Source organism: Muntiacus reevesi, chromosome 17 (assembly GCF_963930625.1).
Source record: "Muntiacus reevesi chromosome 17, mMunRee1.1, whole genome shotgun sequence".
NCBI lineage: Eukaryota > Metazoa > Chordata > Mammalia > Artiodactyla > Cervidae > Muntiacus > Muntiacus reevesi.
Window position 1 is genome coordinate 8,026,953 of NC_089265.1, and position 17,658 is coordinate 8,044,610.

At 54.1% G+C, this 17,658-nt stretch overlaps 1 protein-coding gene across 1 annotated transcript; it reads left to right on the forward strand.

Moving 5' to 3' along the window:
* Positions 1-606: 606 nt before the first annotated feature.
* On the forward strand, positions 607-6,014 carry SOX7 (SRY-box transcription factor 7). Its single transcript, XM_065907959.1, has 2 exons — positions 607-1,046; positions 4,979-6,014. Exons 1-2 carry the CDS (start codon positions 809-811, stop codon positions 5,908-5,910), a joined length of 1,170 nt encoding a protein of 389 aa, XP_065764031.1. The 5' UTR covers positions 607-808; the 3' UTR covers positions 5,911-6,014.
* The last annotated feature ends 11,644 nt before the right edge of the window (positions 6,015-17,658 follow it).

Below are 17,658 nucleotides of genomic sequence, written 5' to 3' on the forward strand. Positions count from 1 at the left end.
CAGAGGCCAGGGTGAATGAGAGAACTGAGGCCGCAGGCGTGCTCTCTAAAGAGCCAGGGAGCTGCTGAGCGTCGAGGGGACCCTCCAGTGGGTGCCACGGAGAACCCGAAAGGCGATCCAGCCCCGCCTCCAGTCTCTTTGTCTGCCCAAGTTGGCTGGGGGTTGGGGGCGAGATTGAGGCCGCCCAGGTCATTTACAAAAGCACAGGTGTGTTCTATCAAGAAGAGTGCACAGGCCGGGTGTCATGGCCAAAAGTCACTCGTGCCCGGCCATTCCCAGAGAAACCTGTTTGGCTTCTATTCTCCGTAGGATTCCACGCACAGGAGGAGCTGGCGGAACCTGGCCCCGGGAGGCCGCAGCCAGTCGGGACGAGGGGCTGGAGTCCGGCTCCCGCTCCCGGGCCCGCGATCACAGGCGGCTCCCGCCTCCCGGCCGGAGGCACCTGCGCTGGGAGCTGGCGGGCGGAGGGGCGCCCCCGGGGCTTCGGGGCACTGATCCCCGGGAACCACCGGGGAGGCGGAGGGGCGGGCCGGGGGCGGGCGCAAGCTGGGGAAGCGGCCCGCCTCCCGCCTCTCCTCCCCGCAGGTCGGAGCCGGGACACGGCGGCCCGGGACGCTGGGAGGGGGCCCGCGCCGTGAAGGAGGGAGGGGCCGCGCCGCCTTCGAGAGTCATTGGAGGACGCGGCCTCTCGAAGCTGATAAATAAGGGGCCGGGTCGAGGCTGCCGGCCAAGTTGGACGCCGCAACCGGTGCGAGGGCCGGGTCAGCGCCGGCCCGACGACGCGAAGCGAGGCGACCCCCGTGCGGCCATGGCCTCGCTGCTAGGAACTTACCCGTGGCCCGAGGGTCTCGAGTGCCCGGCCCTGGAAGCCGAGCTGTCGGACGGGCTGTCGCCGCCGGCCGCCCCCCGCCCGCCGGGGGACAAGGGCTCGGAGAGCCGTATCCGGCGGCCCATGAACGCCTTCATGGTGTGGGCCAAGGACGAGAGGAAACGTCTGGCGGTGCAGAACCCGGACCTGCACAACGCCGAGCTCAGCAAGATGCTGGGTGAGTGAGCGGGCGGGGCGCGGCCCGAAGTCGGTGGGCGGGGGTCTGGGGGCTGGAGGCCGGGCTGGTGTAGTGAGGGCGCGCGGGGCGGGGTGGGACAGACTCGGCGTGGGGGACGCATGGGGGCGCGCACCGTGCCCGCGAGGTTGGGCATCTGGGCGAGCGTGGGCGCGCGCGCGGGGACTGGGATTCCGCGCAGGGACGCGTGGATCAGGCCCAGAGTGAACCGGCACGGCCCGCCGGGGTGGCCGGGGAGGCCCACTGGAAGGGACAGGAGCCGAGTTAGGGGCCCTGGGGCACGGGCGGGTCTGAGCTGCGGCCTGGTGCGGGGGACTCGGCTTCGGAGATCTCGCGTGCACGGACAGGTCGGGTGTAAGGCAACAGGAAAACCCATCATCCGCTGAACTTCACCACGGGCACAATCACAGGAGGTCGTACCTCTCATTAACGAATATTCGTGAAGAGAGACCTTGCGGTGGCCTATTCCTGCTTGAACTTAATTATCAAACCAACAGCAAAATGGACTTGATTCGAGCCTCTTTCTCAGTCGCAGGAGTGTAGAAAATTTGATTCGGATGCTTAGGACGGCCTGTGCGGGTATGTCCCAGAACCCGGCCGATTCCCCGGGGCTGCCCTGCGGTCCCAGCCCTGGACCCTGGGCTGGGGACAAGTCAGGCCAATAGAGAAAGGATGTTCTGGAGGTCGGGGGTTTCTTCTCTCTCCACTGTCAGAAGCTGGGCACTATATCAGCTCCAGCCAACGCCTAACCTCTTTGCCCTTCGTGGTAGTTTTTATTCATTTTGAAGGATGGGAACCTTTCAAAGCACCTTGTGTGCCCAGCAGGCGCCAGGCCCTGTGAAAAAGGACAGTGTGTGGTCACCCGAGGCTGGCCCTGCCCCCAGCAACCCCACCCGGACCAGCTTGGAGCCTTTTCTTTTTCCTTTTTCCGCTGGAGCTTGGGGCTCCTTCCCCAGATCGGTGGAATGAGGCCTGACACCTCTCTTTGTGCTAAAGCCACAGGCCCTCTGGCAGAAAGGGTTCTCTTGCAGTTTTAGTGCCCTTTCAAAGCAGCTGATAGAGTGCTGGTTTCAAAGAGCCTCCCACCCTCTGTCCAGCCCCCTGGCTAGCTGTTCCCAGACGAGTTAGTGGGCCAGTGTGTCTTAGCGAGCCCTGTCCCAGATAAAAAATGCTTAAAATCATACTTTATACTGTGTTGGCATAAAGACAAATATATTAAGATATACAATAATAAAACAGTTTCTTCAAGCAGAAAGTTTATATTTTTCTTGAGATTTCTAAGGCAATGAAAATACTTTTTTTTTTTTTTGTGGGGCCAGAAGGTGGCTAATTTATTATAATTTCTCCTTTTCTAGTACATGCACAGAAAGCCTGACAGCTAAGCATTCATGTACATGTATACACACACACACACGCACAGGCCCATTTCCAATGACGGAGAGGCTCCACAGAGGGCAGGGAGGTCCAACACTGTTCCCCTTCTCACCGATCTACTTCTCCAAACACAATATCTTGGGTACCTATGATGGCAACGACGTCCGCCAACATGTGTCCCTTAGACATCTTGTCCAGACCAGCCAGATGAGCAAAACCAGGAGCCTTGATCTTGCATCGATAAGGGCGGCTGCTACCGTCAGATACCAGGTACACGCCAAACTCTCCCTTGGGAGCCTCGATTGCCGTGTATGTGGCGCCTGGGGGAACCTGGTAGCCCTCAGTGTACGAAAATACTTTTTTTTTGGTGAGCTCCTAAATGTATTTTTTTTGGTGTGACCCAGGTGCTACGCCTGTTGCCCAAGCACAGCTCTTGTGAGGAGGATAGAGCAGGCCCAGCCAAGGGTGGGAGAACTCAGGTTGGAGAGCCTTGCAGGATTGGGGCTGCCTGCTCCCAGGGAAAGGACAGGCAAAGGGACTTGGGTAACAAATGCCTCCTGTAAGCTGGTTCCTATTGGCAGTTGGCACTTAGGCTTCTAGAGGTTACAGTGCATTTTGCAGGAAAGATATGGATCCCTTCCTGCTTAACCACACAACCCCTGGCACTAGGCAAAGGAAACTGACCTAGTGTTGCTTTGAAAAATGTGGATTTTCTACACCTGCTGAAGGGGAGGGGGCAGCAGGATGATCTATTTCCATCCCAAGCCCATGATCTTGCCCAGCCCTTTCCTTTCTGACTTAGGAAAGGGAAAAGGCTGAACGCGAGAGCCCAGACTTTTTTGACTATTAGCTCTCCAGTCTTTGACTCTAAAAACATCACACAGTAGCACTCATGTATGTTATGAATGAGAAAGCAGGTAAAGACAGCTATACATTTAGTGGTTTTAAAAATGAACCTATATTTTATGAATACTACAATATCTCGGTACACTCAGAAACTTTGAGTCACATTTTACATTCAGTCCACAGTCAGGGTGTGGGTGTGTCTGGGTCTCGGGCCTCTTGCCACAACTTGTGGCCTTAACCACAGGCTGGAAACTAATGGCCAACTCCAAATCTGGAGTTCCTGACAGTGCTCGCTTTGGTGGCACATATACTAAAATTGGAGTTCCTGACACTTTCAAAGTTGTCTTTTCAAGTGAGAGCTAATTGTATTAATTGACAACATCACTGGAATAGTGTTACATACTTTCATCCAAACAGTACTGGATGATCACCTTCCTCCAGCCTCCTCTGTGTATCTGACACACAGGGCCAGCCAGCACCCCCATGAAGGGCAGCCACGCACATAGCTCTGGACTTGGCCCTGTGCCGAGTGCTCTGGGTGGGAGATGCGGCCCCTTTCCTCCCAAGGTTTGGGGCAGGGGGCTGCCCTCTGGGCTAGTTTGTCTCAGACTTCAGGGTACAGTAGAGTCATAGGGGAACTTAAGTTCCCAAGCCTACCCTAGGAGGTAACATCTAAGGTGTCCAGAAGTGACCTTTAGAAAATCTGCAGCGGGATGGGCAATGTGCTTTAAGAAAGAAAGAGACACTAAAGTAATCTACACAATAACATACAAGTGAAAAGGATGAACAGAAAATACACATGAGAGCAGCATTTGTGCACCAGTGGGACACAATTGTGGGATGCTTCTTCAGACGAGAGTTTTGGTTTACTGCGGGGAAAACAAAGCTCCGGGGAAGGTAAGGGGTTTACTTCTGTACAGAGAGTCAGTGGCTGATAAGGTGCCCTCTGCCATGGTCACAGTAGACAGTTAGAAGCCATAGCTTGTGTGTGTGCACGTGTGTGTGTGTGTGTGTGTGTGAGATGAAGATTCTGTTTGACCTTCAAATGTAAGGGCTAATCCTCTGTTGCCATAAGTGAGATCCTGTAGTTTACATCTTGTAATTTACCTCCATCTGTGAAGCTGCTGACTGATCCTGAGTTCCCTCACAAGAAAACTGTGATAGATGTATGCCACAAATAAATAATATAGTGTCACTTCCTGAAGGGCAGCAATAACCCAGGAAGGCAGAGTTTTCATTAGGATGCACAAATGATAAGAACTGACCCTCTGAGGGTGAAGGGAGCCCAATTCAATGTTGCGGTCTACATATTTTTGTCCTGTGGGTGACACTGGGTTAGGTGGACCCTTCACTGAGAATCTCACACTGTTTACACATTTGTGTTGTCTGGTCGCTTTGATAGGAGAGGTGCCATGATTGTGTTTGTGTGTGTGTCTTTTGCACGAATGCCTTGGAGCATGCAAGTGGGAGAGGTTGGTTTGGCCTTTCTGCACGGTGCAGGATGTGGGCTGAGAAGAGGGTGCCAGGAGTGTGGGGCGCCTTGTGTGAAGAGGGGGCACTGGGTTGGGGGGAGGGACAGGGGACCCGAGGCAGCAAGCGTGTGTGCGATGCTCGGCGGCCCCAGAGACAGGTGCACGGGGGCGCCCCGAGCCGCGCAGAGACTGACGGCGGCCTTGTCTGACTTGTGTGAGCAGGAAAGTCGTGGAAGGCGCTGACGCTGTCCCAGAAGAGGCCCTACGTGGACGAGGCGGAGCGGCTGCGACTCCAACACATGCAGGACTACCCCAACTACAAGTACCGGCCGCGCAGGAAGAAGCAGGCCAAGCGCCTGTGCAAGCGCGTGGACCCAGGCTTCCTGCTCAGCTCGCTCTCCCGCGACCAGAACTCCCTGCCCGAGAAGCGGGGCGGCGGCCGGGGGGCGCCGGGGGAGAAGGAGGACCGGGGTGAGTACTCCCCGGGCTCCGCGCTGCCCGGCCTGCGGGGCTGCTTCCACGACGGCCCAGCCGGCGGCAGCGGCGGCGGCGGCGGCGGCACCCCGGGCAGCGTGGACGCGTACCCCTACGGGCTGCCCACCCCGCCGGAGATGTCACCCTTGGACGTGCTGGAGCCGGAGCAGACCTTCTTCTCCTCCCCATGCCAGGAGGACCATGCGCACTCCCGCCGCATCGCCCACCTGCCCGGGCACCCCTACTCCCCGGAGTACGCCCCCAACCCCCTCCACTGCGGCCACCCCCTGGGCTCCCTGGCCCTCGGTCAGTCCTCGGGCGTCTCCATGATGTCCACCGTGCCTGGCTGTCCCGCGTCTCCGGCCTATTACTCCCAGGCCGCCTACCCGCCTCTCCACTCCAACCTGCACGCCCACCTGGGCCAGCTCTCCCCGCCTCCCGAGCATCCCGGCTTCGACGCCCTGGATCAGCTGAGCCAGGTGGAACTCCTGGGGGACATGGATCGCAATGAATTCGACCAGTACTTGAACACTCCTGGCCACCCAGACTCTGCCGCCGGGGCCCTCAGCGGGCAGGGCGCGGTCTCCGAGGTGACACCTACGGGTCCCACAGAGACCAGCCTCATTTCCGTGCTGGCTGACGCCACGGCCACGTACTACAACAGCTACAGCGTGTCCTAGAGCCCGGGCGGCCCGTCCGGCCCGGCCTCGCCGCCGGGCCCTCCCGCGCCGAGCGCAGCGCCCCGGGGTGGGCGCGCACTTCCACCCGCCGCCCGCCGACCGGCTCTGCGGGCCCGGGGGCCGGGGCCCCTCCCCCCGCCCCTGCCCCTCCGCCCCGCCCGCCTGCGGCCGGCGTTCGGAGTATATTCCTTCAAAGGAGTTTCCACTGGCTCCACCCTGGGAATCAGGCGCAGTCGTTGCTGAGGACGCTATTTCCCGGTAGAGTTTTCACTGACCTCTCCTCCCAGTCTTCAATCCGGAAACAAATTTGGGAAAAGCCCAGCAACATTCGCATCCCTGACGCTTCTGACACAGCCCCAGGGGTCCTGCCGTCCTGACCTTTGTTTGGTCTTCCAGGTGAGGGGAGCCCTGGGCTAAGATTCGGGGCACTGGCGGTCCAATCCCAGTTCTGCCTCCGGGGGCTGGGGAGACTGACTCCCCTCGCCTCCCCTTCCAGCCCATCCCCCCCCATCTGCGGAGTGAGGGACAGACTCCGTATCTTAGGTACCCTCCGCTCCAGAGTTTTCTGATTTAGGATTCTCTCCAAAGGAAACTGAAGCTGACCTCAGTGAACTCATTAACGTGCAACCTGGTGAGGATTCCGTGCACTGCCCAAGGACGCCAGGCTGCTGCCCTTGGTCACCATCTTCCAATATGAATGATCCTAGTCTTCCAAAAGGACCCTTTATGAGTTTGAGAAAAAACACTCATCGTGATTTGGGGAATTAACGCCGGGGGTTAACTGCATCACTGACAATGAAATTGAATTCAAGCTGCTTTTTTAAAAACATACTTTTTTTTTTTAAGATAAGTTCTTTGATAGCTCAGTTGATAAAGAATCTGCCTGCAATGCAGGAGACCCTGGTTTGATTCCTGGGTCAGGAAGATCTGCTGGAGAAGGGATAGGCTACCCTCTCCAATGTTTTGGGGCTTCCCTTGTGGCTCAGCTGGTAAAGAATCCACCTGCAATGCGGGAGACCTGGGTTCGATCCCTGGGTCGGGAAGATCCCCTGGAGAAGGGAAAGGCTACCCACTCCAGTTTCTGGCCTGGGAATTCCATGGACTGTATAATCCATGGGGTTGCAAAGAGTCAGACCTGACTGAGTGACTTTCACTTTCTTTTCACTTTCATACATTTCAAAGCAAAATACATGCCTGAATATTTACAGTGTGTATGAGACACACACAACATATATACCTTCATGCTCAGCCTGAATCAGATACAGTTTGCTGACCTTGGCAGCTTCTTGTCAGCCTTCCGTTCCTAATGAACCAAAGAGCAGGGAGTTGGAAAGAGTTTCAGCACCGTGGCGTCAGTTTCTTCCAATCTGATTGTGCTGATTTCTTGAGCAAAATTTCACCATGCTCTCCCTTCTGAAGATGCAAAATGATCTTCCTTTCCTGAAATTTCTTTTTTCTCTTCTTTTCTGTTCTTTCTCCACCCCTGAATTGGCTACTGATTCAAAGATCACTTGACTTAAAAATCCCAGACATGATTCCTATGGCAGAAATGGGAATTTGTTCTCCTCACCAGCCCTCTGGTTCTTCAGGTAACATCTTCAGCCAACACATCAAAGCAACTTCCCTTTATTATATTTACTTCCCAAAGAATAGAAATGCACTGTGATTCAGAAAATATTTCTGAGCCCTGACCCCATCCCAAAAACATTTCTATCCTTCCTCCAAGTCTCCGTTGAAGGAACATACCTATCAGACATAAAAGACAGTTGTCTTATGATTTCAGCATTTTATTGCCTGTATGAAATATGTAAGTGTTTTTATATATTCTCCTATTATTTTCACCTTATGTTTTGTATTGTTGAAAGATCCTTTTTTTTTTTTTTTTTGCTTCCAAGGAATTCTCTTGTAAAATCACTTATAAGATATGGTTAATCTTTATGCTATTACTGTATGTGACTTTTGGTAATAAATAGTAAACCATGGACAATATGATTGGTGCAGTCCAGAATGTGTATTAATAATCTTATAAAACAGTATCACAGACATTAAGCTAAACTGTTCCATTTTCTGTAGGAACTATATATGCTTTGGAATGGTTGTAGATATTGGTTTGCCTAAAATATTTAATTTAAATAAACATTTTTGTACCACGATCATTCTATCATTTGAAATACAGTTTGGTGAAAGAAAAAGTTCTCAAGTGAGGCGTAGATATTTATGCCAGTTCTCCTTCTGGTGTTGGTCAAAATGTTCTCTTCATCATCTTTTTTATTTTAAAAAAGTTATCTTGTTGGAGTGGCTGATTGGTTGATTTTATGAATAATGGTAAAGAGATAAAGCCTAATTTTACACCTTAGAAACAGTGTCATTCTTCTTGATATTGAAAGAAAAGACAAATTCATAGCCTAGTTGCAAAACAATTTTCTCCTCGGAAAGGATGACTTCACACTTGTAAGGTGGAATGCAGTGGTTCTCAGACTGTCTCAAGATGGGAAGTGGGGCCCAAGTATTTGCTTCCTTAAGGGGAAATTCCATTTTCCCCTTCTTTTTGAAATCATCTTTTGAAGACTATTTAGATTGTCCTCTTTCCTATGCATCTAGGGATGTGGTCTTACAAGAATCATGTGTTCTCAAAGCTCCCTGGAATGTTGCAGAGAAGACAGGGCAGCACAAGGGTGGGTAATTAAAGGATGTAATATCTTGTTAGGGTTTAGGATGAAAATCCCAGCCAAACAGTGTCCGGAAAAAAGTGATGATTCCTCAGTCCCCAGGCCATTCACTACATCTGGCTCCTGTCTGTGGGAAAGCCGTTGTAACTTGTTCATGTCAATAGAAGCCCTGTGTTCTTCCAGGGCCTCTGGGCCAAGGAGTAGGTCTTGGGAGGGTCTGATTGGGCAGACGTTCTTTCTGCAAATTGGATCGTAATCTCTCGTCATTACTTTAATAGCACTTTATAGATATAGGGAGTTTTACAGCAAGTTTTATGGTCTGTTTCTCATTCCCAGCCCCAGATGGGGCCCGTCATCACTCCACCCCATTGCACAGTCAGGAACACTGAGGCCCAGGGAGGGAGGTGGCACCCTGGGGTCACCCTACTCAACTGGTGGAGGCTGGGTTTTCAGCACTTCAAATACATTTGCTGGCATTGACAGTCTCCCAGTTCGAAGGCTCATGCCTTTTCTAGAGACTCACCAGACATGGGGTTACATCCGGCCCATTTTTACCGCTCACATCCCAGGGAAAAAGGATGAACAAAGGGGAAATGACAGGGCTAGCATTAGATGACACCCGAATTCCTTGCTGCCTAGGCCCGCCACCGTGGCCAGCTGACAGTGAACGCCTGCAGTGTCATCCGCTGGCAGGAGAGCTTGTCCTGCAACGTCCACTGGTTGTATCTGGGTGTCAGTGTCAGCGTCCGGCCCTGGACGGTGCCAGAGAGGCGTGTTTCACTGCGGCCGCACTGTGGGGGCGAGGGTGGTGTCCCCTGCCTTTCGGGAGGGCAGGAAACTGGCCGGCGACAGGGTGCTTTCTCACTTTTGCTCAGCTGTGAGTGAAACGGTCATGCCCGGAAGCCAGGGGTATTTTAGAGATTTAGCCGCCCCTCCCAGGTACCCAGCTCTCCTGCCTGCCCCTCCCAGGACACGCGTACTTCTGGCTTTGGCTGATGAGAATTGATGCGTGTGCCCCGTTTTATGGGCTGTTTTCCTAAAACATGAACGTTACCACGTCACACTTCCTTAAGACACTTCGGTGCCTGTGCGTCGCCCATGGCACACAGGGTGAGTGCAGAGGTGGGTCCCCAGCGGCCCCTTGAGGTTCATGGGTCTGGGGAGGGAGCCTGGTACTGTGTTCACATGGCCAGCTCCCACCCCCTGCCCCTTCCCCACAGTGTACCCACGGCACGGAAAGCCTATTGTTCTCTGAAAATGCTTTCTTTCCCCAGGCTTTTGTGCGTGTCCCAGCACCATTCCCCGACCAGGGAGACCCTCACTCTCACGGCCTGTCTGATGACATCTGACCCACTGTCCAAATCCAGCTCTGACACTCCCCTCGTGCTGGCTCGGGGGATGGGGGGGAGGTAAGGGGCGGGTCACTCTCCTCTCTGAGCTCCAGCAGGACTTGATGGGATCTAGCACTTACAGCTGGTGTTGGTGTCATCCCCAACAGGGCATGGTGTGTGAGTCTTCCCCAGCAGGGCAGATAGTAGCTGCGCAACAAGTGGATGAATAAATGAACAAGGTAAACATCTGAGAAGTCCTGGAGGTGTTGCAGTGAGTCCCGGTGCTAAAGACCTGAAATCTTCTGGGTCCCTAATCTCCTCACTCATCTCTCTGGAAACCCAGACCCTGGAGCCCTTGTGTGTGCAGTTCTCGGGGCTCTGAGACAGAATCTGATGCAGCCGTGGCCAGATACCCTCCCGTTACAGAAGTAAACGTCAGGAGGTAGGCACAGGGGACCCAAGCATCTCCTCTCCCATCTCATCCTAGAGTACCAGTACAGCTGAGGGCAGATCATTTGTAGCATTTGTAACTTCCTACCTTTCTTTTGAAAAGCCTGTGCTGTTGATTTCATCCTAGTGAAAGGGATTTGGACAGAAAGAAGGAAGGAAGGGAACGAAATATTTATCTGCGTATCATCTATCCATCCGTTGAACCCATCCACCCACTTTACTTATCCATTGATCATCTTTCTACCCATTCATCCACCCACTTAGCCATTTATTATCTATCTAGCTATCATCTACTGATACTTTAATTTTCAGAAGAAACATAGTCTTTGTAGAAAGTTTGGGAAAAAATAACATCATAGGGAAAAAAATTAAGTCATCTATGGTCAACAACTTAGCAATGTTACTGGTAATTTTTTTATACACATCAGTGCATTTTATTTGTTCACTCATGCCAGCCCTGTTTTGTTTGTCTAGCTCTCCAGAGACACATGTGTTTTATGATAGGCATTTTTATTCATTAATATTAAATAGACATTTTCTTATGTCCTTAAACTTTATTCTTCTGCTAAGAATGTTGAAAAGGGCAGTTGAAAAATCAACATGAAAAAAATATTAGAAAAAAAGAAAAATTACATACTCCATGACCTTGACATAACTGGTTCATTTTTGTATACTCAACTCCCCAGTCCTGTATTCATGCGTTCAAGATGTAGATACCATTGGTATTTGGTTTTATCCTTTCAACATCCTATTATAGAAATTGTGCCTCATTGATAGCTGTCTGCATGTTTATCACTTTTGATGACGACACAGTACTTCAGTGCAGGACTGTGGCTTAATTTACTTGGTACTAAATAACTAAGTTGTTCCATTTTCATTTTTTGCCATTATAAATAGCACGGCAGTGAACATTTACTTGTTTCTGCCTTTGGCTGGATTCACAGTCAGGTATCGCAGGTCTAAGCTATGAGTAACTTTACAGCTTTTCATCGAGGCACAAAATGACTCCATGCAATCAATCCCCAGAATGAACTCTTTCCTACCAGGAAGAAGGAAGGCTCCTGAAGACAGTTTATACCTGGTTCCAATCTGCCCATGCTCAGTGGCCTTCCCCTGTCACGGGAGCTCGTCTTCCTAAGGACCAGTTGTGAGCTTGCCACTGGCTTTATTGATGCACTGGAAGTATTCCATTCCTCAGTCACCACGGTAGACAGCGCACCCTTCCTGAAGCATCAGTTTACTCTACGGAAGACAGGCTTCCTCTGCCAGTCAGTGTGGGAACCGAACTGGTCCTCAGAGGCCCCCAGGGCACAGGGAAGCTGGCTGCATTCAGGGCACTCAGAGCTCCAGGGAGCAGGAGAGGGTCTGGAAGACCTGGGAAGTAGGGCAGGAGTGCCCTCCCCGCATCCCTGGGTTTTGATTGGAACTTGGGCTAATGTCTGGACCTGTTCTCTCATCCAGGACAGATAGTGAATTTCTGGGCTTGTGAGAAATTGTAAGGCTTTTATACACACGTACAGAATAGCTGTTGTCTCCTTCAGATCTCTTTAAACAAATTTTATTTCTTTTAGACCTGGAGGCTGGTACTAGTTGAAAGAGCCTGGAGCTACGTGTTAGTCAGTTTATCACACTGAGACCGATTGTACAAGAGACCTCAAGATGTGGGAGAGGGGCTTGTAGAGAAGAACCCTCTATTTCCTTGTCTGGCACCGAGCTGGGATTGACAGAGACAGTCTGGGTCATTCAGTCCATTCCCCTGTCTCTACTGAGGACTGAATCTTAGCCATTCTTCCTCAGACGGGTTTCTAATTGATTTGAGTCCTCTACAGAAAGGGGTTTTTCTCTCTTAAAAGAGTCTAATGAGTTCTATCATCAAAAAGTTCTTTCTCAGGACTTCCTTGGCGATCCAGGAAGATCCTTGACTTGTTAAGACTCTAAGCTTCCACTCCAGAAGGCGCGGATTTGATCTCTGGACAGGGAACAAGATCCCGTATGATGCACAGTGCGGCCAAAAAGTTTTTAAAAAGTTCTATTTTGTACCTTCTTGTGCCTCGCCTAAATCCCACCTGCTCAGTTTAAATCCATGTACGCTTGATGTCATCTGCAGAAATTAATGGGACTTGTCCCCAAGTGGTCCTCCTCCGGGAGGCTGGTGGTCATGCTCTTCCCCTCTTCATCATGGGAGCATGTAGAGGCCCTGATGCAGCCTGGATTTCCTCCAGATCCTTTCAGGCCTGCCTTCTCTTGAACTGGAGGGACATGGGATTAGGGTGGGGGTGACAAGCAAGGTCCCCCTGTTATACAAACCATGAGCTAGGAAGGTGGGGGATCACCTAAGACTGGGAGAGGACTCTATGGGCACTTCTGGGATGTTCTACGTGTAGGCATGGGGTGTAGCCATTTCTCAGAGGGTCACATCTGGGCCAGAATGTGAGTCCCCTAGCTCTGCTCACTGTCCTTTCACTGGTCACTCACCTTCCATCCATCCAAGGGGCCTTGGGGAGGCACAGTTCTGGGACAAATTGGGGACCTTAAAACAAGGAACGTAAGCCCCTGGATTCTGGAAAAATCAGTGGATTCTGATGAGTGAAATATCTTTGCAGCAGGGGCCTCAGGGCCACTGTGTCTTAGAGGTTCTGTTGATGAGACCTGAGAGATGTGGTCAGCTTCCACAGGCGGGGGTCCTCCCAGGAGGATGGGTGCCCCAGGGTGCACACGTGCTCCACACATGTGTCCACGTGCTTCACAAGCATGCTGGCTTGTCCTTGTCACATCAGAGAACCCAAAAGAGCTGTGTAGCTCCTCTGCTCCAACTTTGACAAGCCTTACGACTTCCTTTTTCTTTATCCCCTTTCCTGAAAAGTAGAAGCACCAGCTGCCCCATTCAGGGTGCTGGGAAGCTTCAGGAAAGCATGTGTAACGTCCTTAAGATCTGCAAGACAGGGTATAATAAGGTAGATTGATTTGTTCCAATGAGGACCATCAATCGAATGAGGTGTCCTCATGTAAACAAAGCAGTTACATTTTTACTGGAAAGAATTCTCATCCTAGCTCTGTGACCTTGAACAAAATGAGAGGTCAGAGCTGGAAGGAATTTTTTTTTGCTTTATTTATTTATTGTTTATTTACTTTCCGCTGCACTGGGTCTATGCTGCTGCAGACAGGCTCTCTCCAGCTGCAGGGTGTGGGGACTATTTTCTCACGGTGCACAGGCTTCTCAGTGGGGTGGCTTCTCCTATTGTAGAGCACAGGCTCAGCACTTGTGGGATACAGGCTCCTTGGCACGTGGGATCTTCCTAGGCCAGGAACTGAACCTGTGTTCCCTGCACGGGCAGGCAGATTCTTATCCACTGGACCACCAGGGAACCCCAGGAACTGTTATCGTGCTGTCAATCGGCGGATTTGATGAAAAAGGAACTGGAGGCCAGGAGAGGTCAAGGGGTTCACTTGAGAGGGAGCAGCTTGGAGCAGAAACTGGTGAAGGGCCTTGAGTGCGGAGCTGTGAAGGGGAGGGGCCAGGAGGGGCCCCGCCCCTCAGGACCCAGTCTGGTCATTCATCCTCAGCAGTGCTGGCCCAGGAGGCTGGCTGGGACAGGGCCAGGGGAGAACACCTCCTCCGTGGCCTCTCTGCTGGATGAGGGGCGTCTCAGCCTTGAGTGGGGTTAGGGGGGTGGGGGGCTGGCTAGTGGCACAGCAAGGACACAGGTGATGGGACAAAGTGTTCCTCGGAATGCAGACGGTAGGGGATGCAAGAGCCTGTGAGTGGGCATGACCAGGAGACTTCCCCAGAAGGTTCTTCCTGGATTCCTGCAGCCTCCGGGTGCTGACGCAGGAGAGGGAGGCTGGGGATGAGTGTCCTGGGAAGGGAGAGTCTCCGTGTGCTCTGGTGGGAAGTGGGCACCCGGCCCTCGACTCCCCGGCCCTTCTGGGAATGGCGGAGGGGGGCACAGAAGGACCCAGACGTCTCTGGGAGCCTGGGCCCCTTTGTAGTGTTTCTGCCACCCCTGCCTGCACCCTCTGTGACCAGGCTGCCGGCGCCCAAAAAAAGTAGTAGGTGGTTCAGGGTTGGCAGAGGGGCTGGGAAGCCAGGGCAGAACCCTGAAGTGGCCATCACAACCCAGCACGGTCTGCCTCCCTGGAGGCTGGGGGAGCGAGAGGAGGACGAAGGCCTGCAGGAGGGGCCCGGAGAGGGCGGAGGAGCAGCCTGGTGCCGAGTGTTTTCCTGCCCCTGGGAGCCGCTGTGACCAGGAGGAGGAGGATGTGGCCTGAGCCCAGTGTTTCCTGCCTGATAAGCCGGCCCCTCCCTGGGAGCCACGGCCAGGCCACCTTCGCGCCCAGAGCCCTGCCCAGGGAGGGACCAGCCGAGGAGGAAAATCACTTCTCCAGATTAGCTAGCCCAGGCCGAGCCTTCCTCCCCCGCCCCGTACTGAAGCAGCCACAGGAAACGGGGCTGGGGCCAGCACGCCCAGAGGTCCCCACCTTCAGAGCACTCAGGCTCCAGGCCCAGGGACTCCGGCCTGTCTTGGGGCCTCAGAGGCCACGTCCCCCGAGAGCGGACGCCTTCCTGCTCCAAAGTCAATCCTCTGCAAGGAGGGCAGGGACTGCAAATCTTTTTATGTGTTTGTCAGATCTCATGCCTGGGGTTCAGGCTGCAAAGCTGGTCCATTTCTTGTCAGTCCACGCACTGGCCCCCTCCCACCTGGCCGCTATCCGAGGGCAGAGGGCGGACAGTGGTGGGCTTGGCAGGCCCGACGCCAGGCTGGCGCAGAGGGAGGGGCCAGGGCTGCCCGGAGCCCCAGCTGCTGCCCTGCTCTGCCCTAATGGACTGTGTGACTGGACTGAGGTCCTGACCCTTTCTGAGCCCTGCTCCCTTCTAACTGGAAGGGTGAGGAGCAGAAGCCACACAGGAACAGAGGGTCTCCCTCCCAGGGACTTGGGGAGCCGCATGGGCAGTGACCACCCCCATGAGAAGGGCTGGCTCTCAGAGAGCAGCCCATCCCCACTGAGGGAGGGAAGGAGCGCCTGGAGGGACAGCGACTGCTCATTAATGTCACCTTGAGCTGACTTGCCCCTGCTCTGCTTTCCTCTCCCATAGAGAACATCCTATCCGGTCTCGCTCCCGCCATCCCGTCCCTGGGCCCAGTCTCCTCCCTGGGAGTCAGGATACTTGGGACTCCAGGTTGGGGGCAAGGATTATTGCCTAGGACCCCAAGGCAGGCAAGAGGGGACTTCTCAGAGACACCAGTCCTGGAGAGGGTAGGCGGCTGCTCAGACACACAGCCATCAATGGGGACCCCACCAGGACCGCAGGCTGCTGACATCCAGGCATGCCCCCTGACAACCCAGCAGCTGGCCCTCTCACAGGCCCCCTGCTCTGGGCACTCTGCCCCCAAACTGGGGTGCGCCTCCTCCCTCAAGCCCGGACCTGCTCCCCAGGTCCCTGATAAAGGCTCCTCCTCCAGTCTCAGCAGGAAGCCAGTTCTTGGTCATTAAAGTGTGCAGAGGGAGAACTTAATGCCCAGCACAAGTGAACATGTGCTTGCCTTGCAGAAGACATGTGCATAGGTATTGGCGGACACCCTAGCGGGCACGTGCATGAGAAGATGTGGGCAGCACTCCACCCTTCACACTTGGGAGCACTGTCTACAAAGCACTTCTACCGTATGGTGTCTCCCGTGACCATGGCAGCCATCCCAATGCAGGTATGATTATACCCTTTCACAGGTGGAGCTGATGCTCAGGTGAGGCAAAACAGGGCTGAGTCAGGACCCATCGCTTAGAGACGGGGATCCTGCCGATGGAGCAGGAGACAAACATACTTTCCCTGGTTCCTACCTCAGAGGATGGACTGATTCTTGGCTGTGCCTGGGGTGAGCGTCCACCCATCACAGCTGACCCTGAACAGCTGGTGGGCAGTGGAGAGGAAGGTGGGGAATTCCCTGGGCTGCTAGTCAGCTCGCAGCCTGGCTGATGGCGCAGGACCACGCGAGCTGCCTGGGCTGTGCTGTCCCCTGATCTGGGTTCGCCTGGTCATGGGAGGCCTGTAGATAGGAGGTGGGTGAAGGAAGGAAACTGTATTCTAAGCCTTTCCATTTTATGCTCTGCAGAGCTGGCTCAGCCACTTGTCTGCTGTGTGACTTTGGGCAAGTTACTTTCCCTCTCTGGGCCTCTGTAAATTAGAAATCTGGACTTGAGAGTGTCTGGAGGCTAGAATACCCTGGTTCTCTGAACCTGTGAAAAGGAGCAAGAAGAAGAGGTGTTCCCCTCCTCTCTACTCCTGGCCTCAGCCTGGGAGTGGTCTCTAGGGAGGTGGCAGTCATGGGGGGGGTCCCTGGGTGGGGTCCCCCTGAGCTGCACACACCTGTGCTGGGGGTGTGGCTCCCACGTTCAGGCCCTGAACACATCCTTCCTCATCATCCCTCCTTGCCCAGCTGCCTTGGGCTCTCACCCAGCCTTGTCGCCAGGCCACGGCCTAAGGCCCCCAGACACCTGGCTGGGCCCCATTCTATGTGTCACCAGCCCTTGGCACCACCTCCTTGGAACTCTGCCTCACCTTGCTAGAGTCACCTGATCCGTCTCCCTCTCCACAGAGGGTGTTTGGCCTGACGAGCTGAGGCAAGAGGCCTCTGCTGTCAGAACCCAGCCTGGTAGGTCCTCACGTAACCCTGACACCCAGGAGCGTCCCTCCCGTCAGGCGGGACCAAGGGAAGGCTGAAGCTGGGCCCTCTGTGGTCAAGGGGGACTCCAGGACTCCACCCTCCCAAGCCCACAAGTGCTGTCCACTCCCGGGCCTCCCCACAGTCACTTGACTATGGTCCTGAGTCCAGCCAGAGGGGCCCATAACGTCTGCAAATGTCCCTTTGGGGCAGGCTTCTGCCTGCCTGCTACCACCAGCAAGGTGAGGCCCGGACCTCTCTGAGGGATGCTCAGGCCCCAGCCCAGCTGGCAGCCTCCTCTCCCCTGACTCACTGCCCACAGCGCGCCCTGTGTTCTGGGCACAGCAGATTTCCAAACGGGGCTTGTTTCCTCATTCCCCTCTGCCTTTGCTTAGGCTGTTGCCTCAGGCTGAGATGCCCTTCCCCGCATCTTCACTTGGACTCCTACCCATGTCTCAGGACGCAGCTCGGATGTTTCTCCTCTCAGAAAGCCTCCTCCACGCACTCCCCACCCATCTGACCCACCTCCCCCAGCCCACGCCCCCAGAGCGTGTGTGCATGTCCCCCCAGCCTCTCACGCAGTTCCAAGAACGTGATAATGCCTCTGTTTTCCAGCCTGTGTCCTCCCACTAGTCTAGGAAC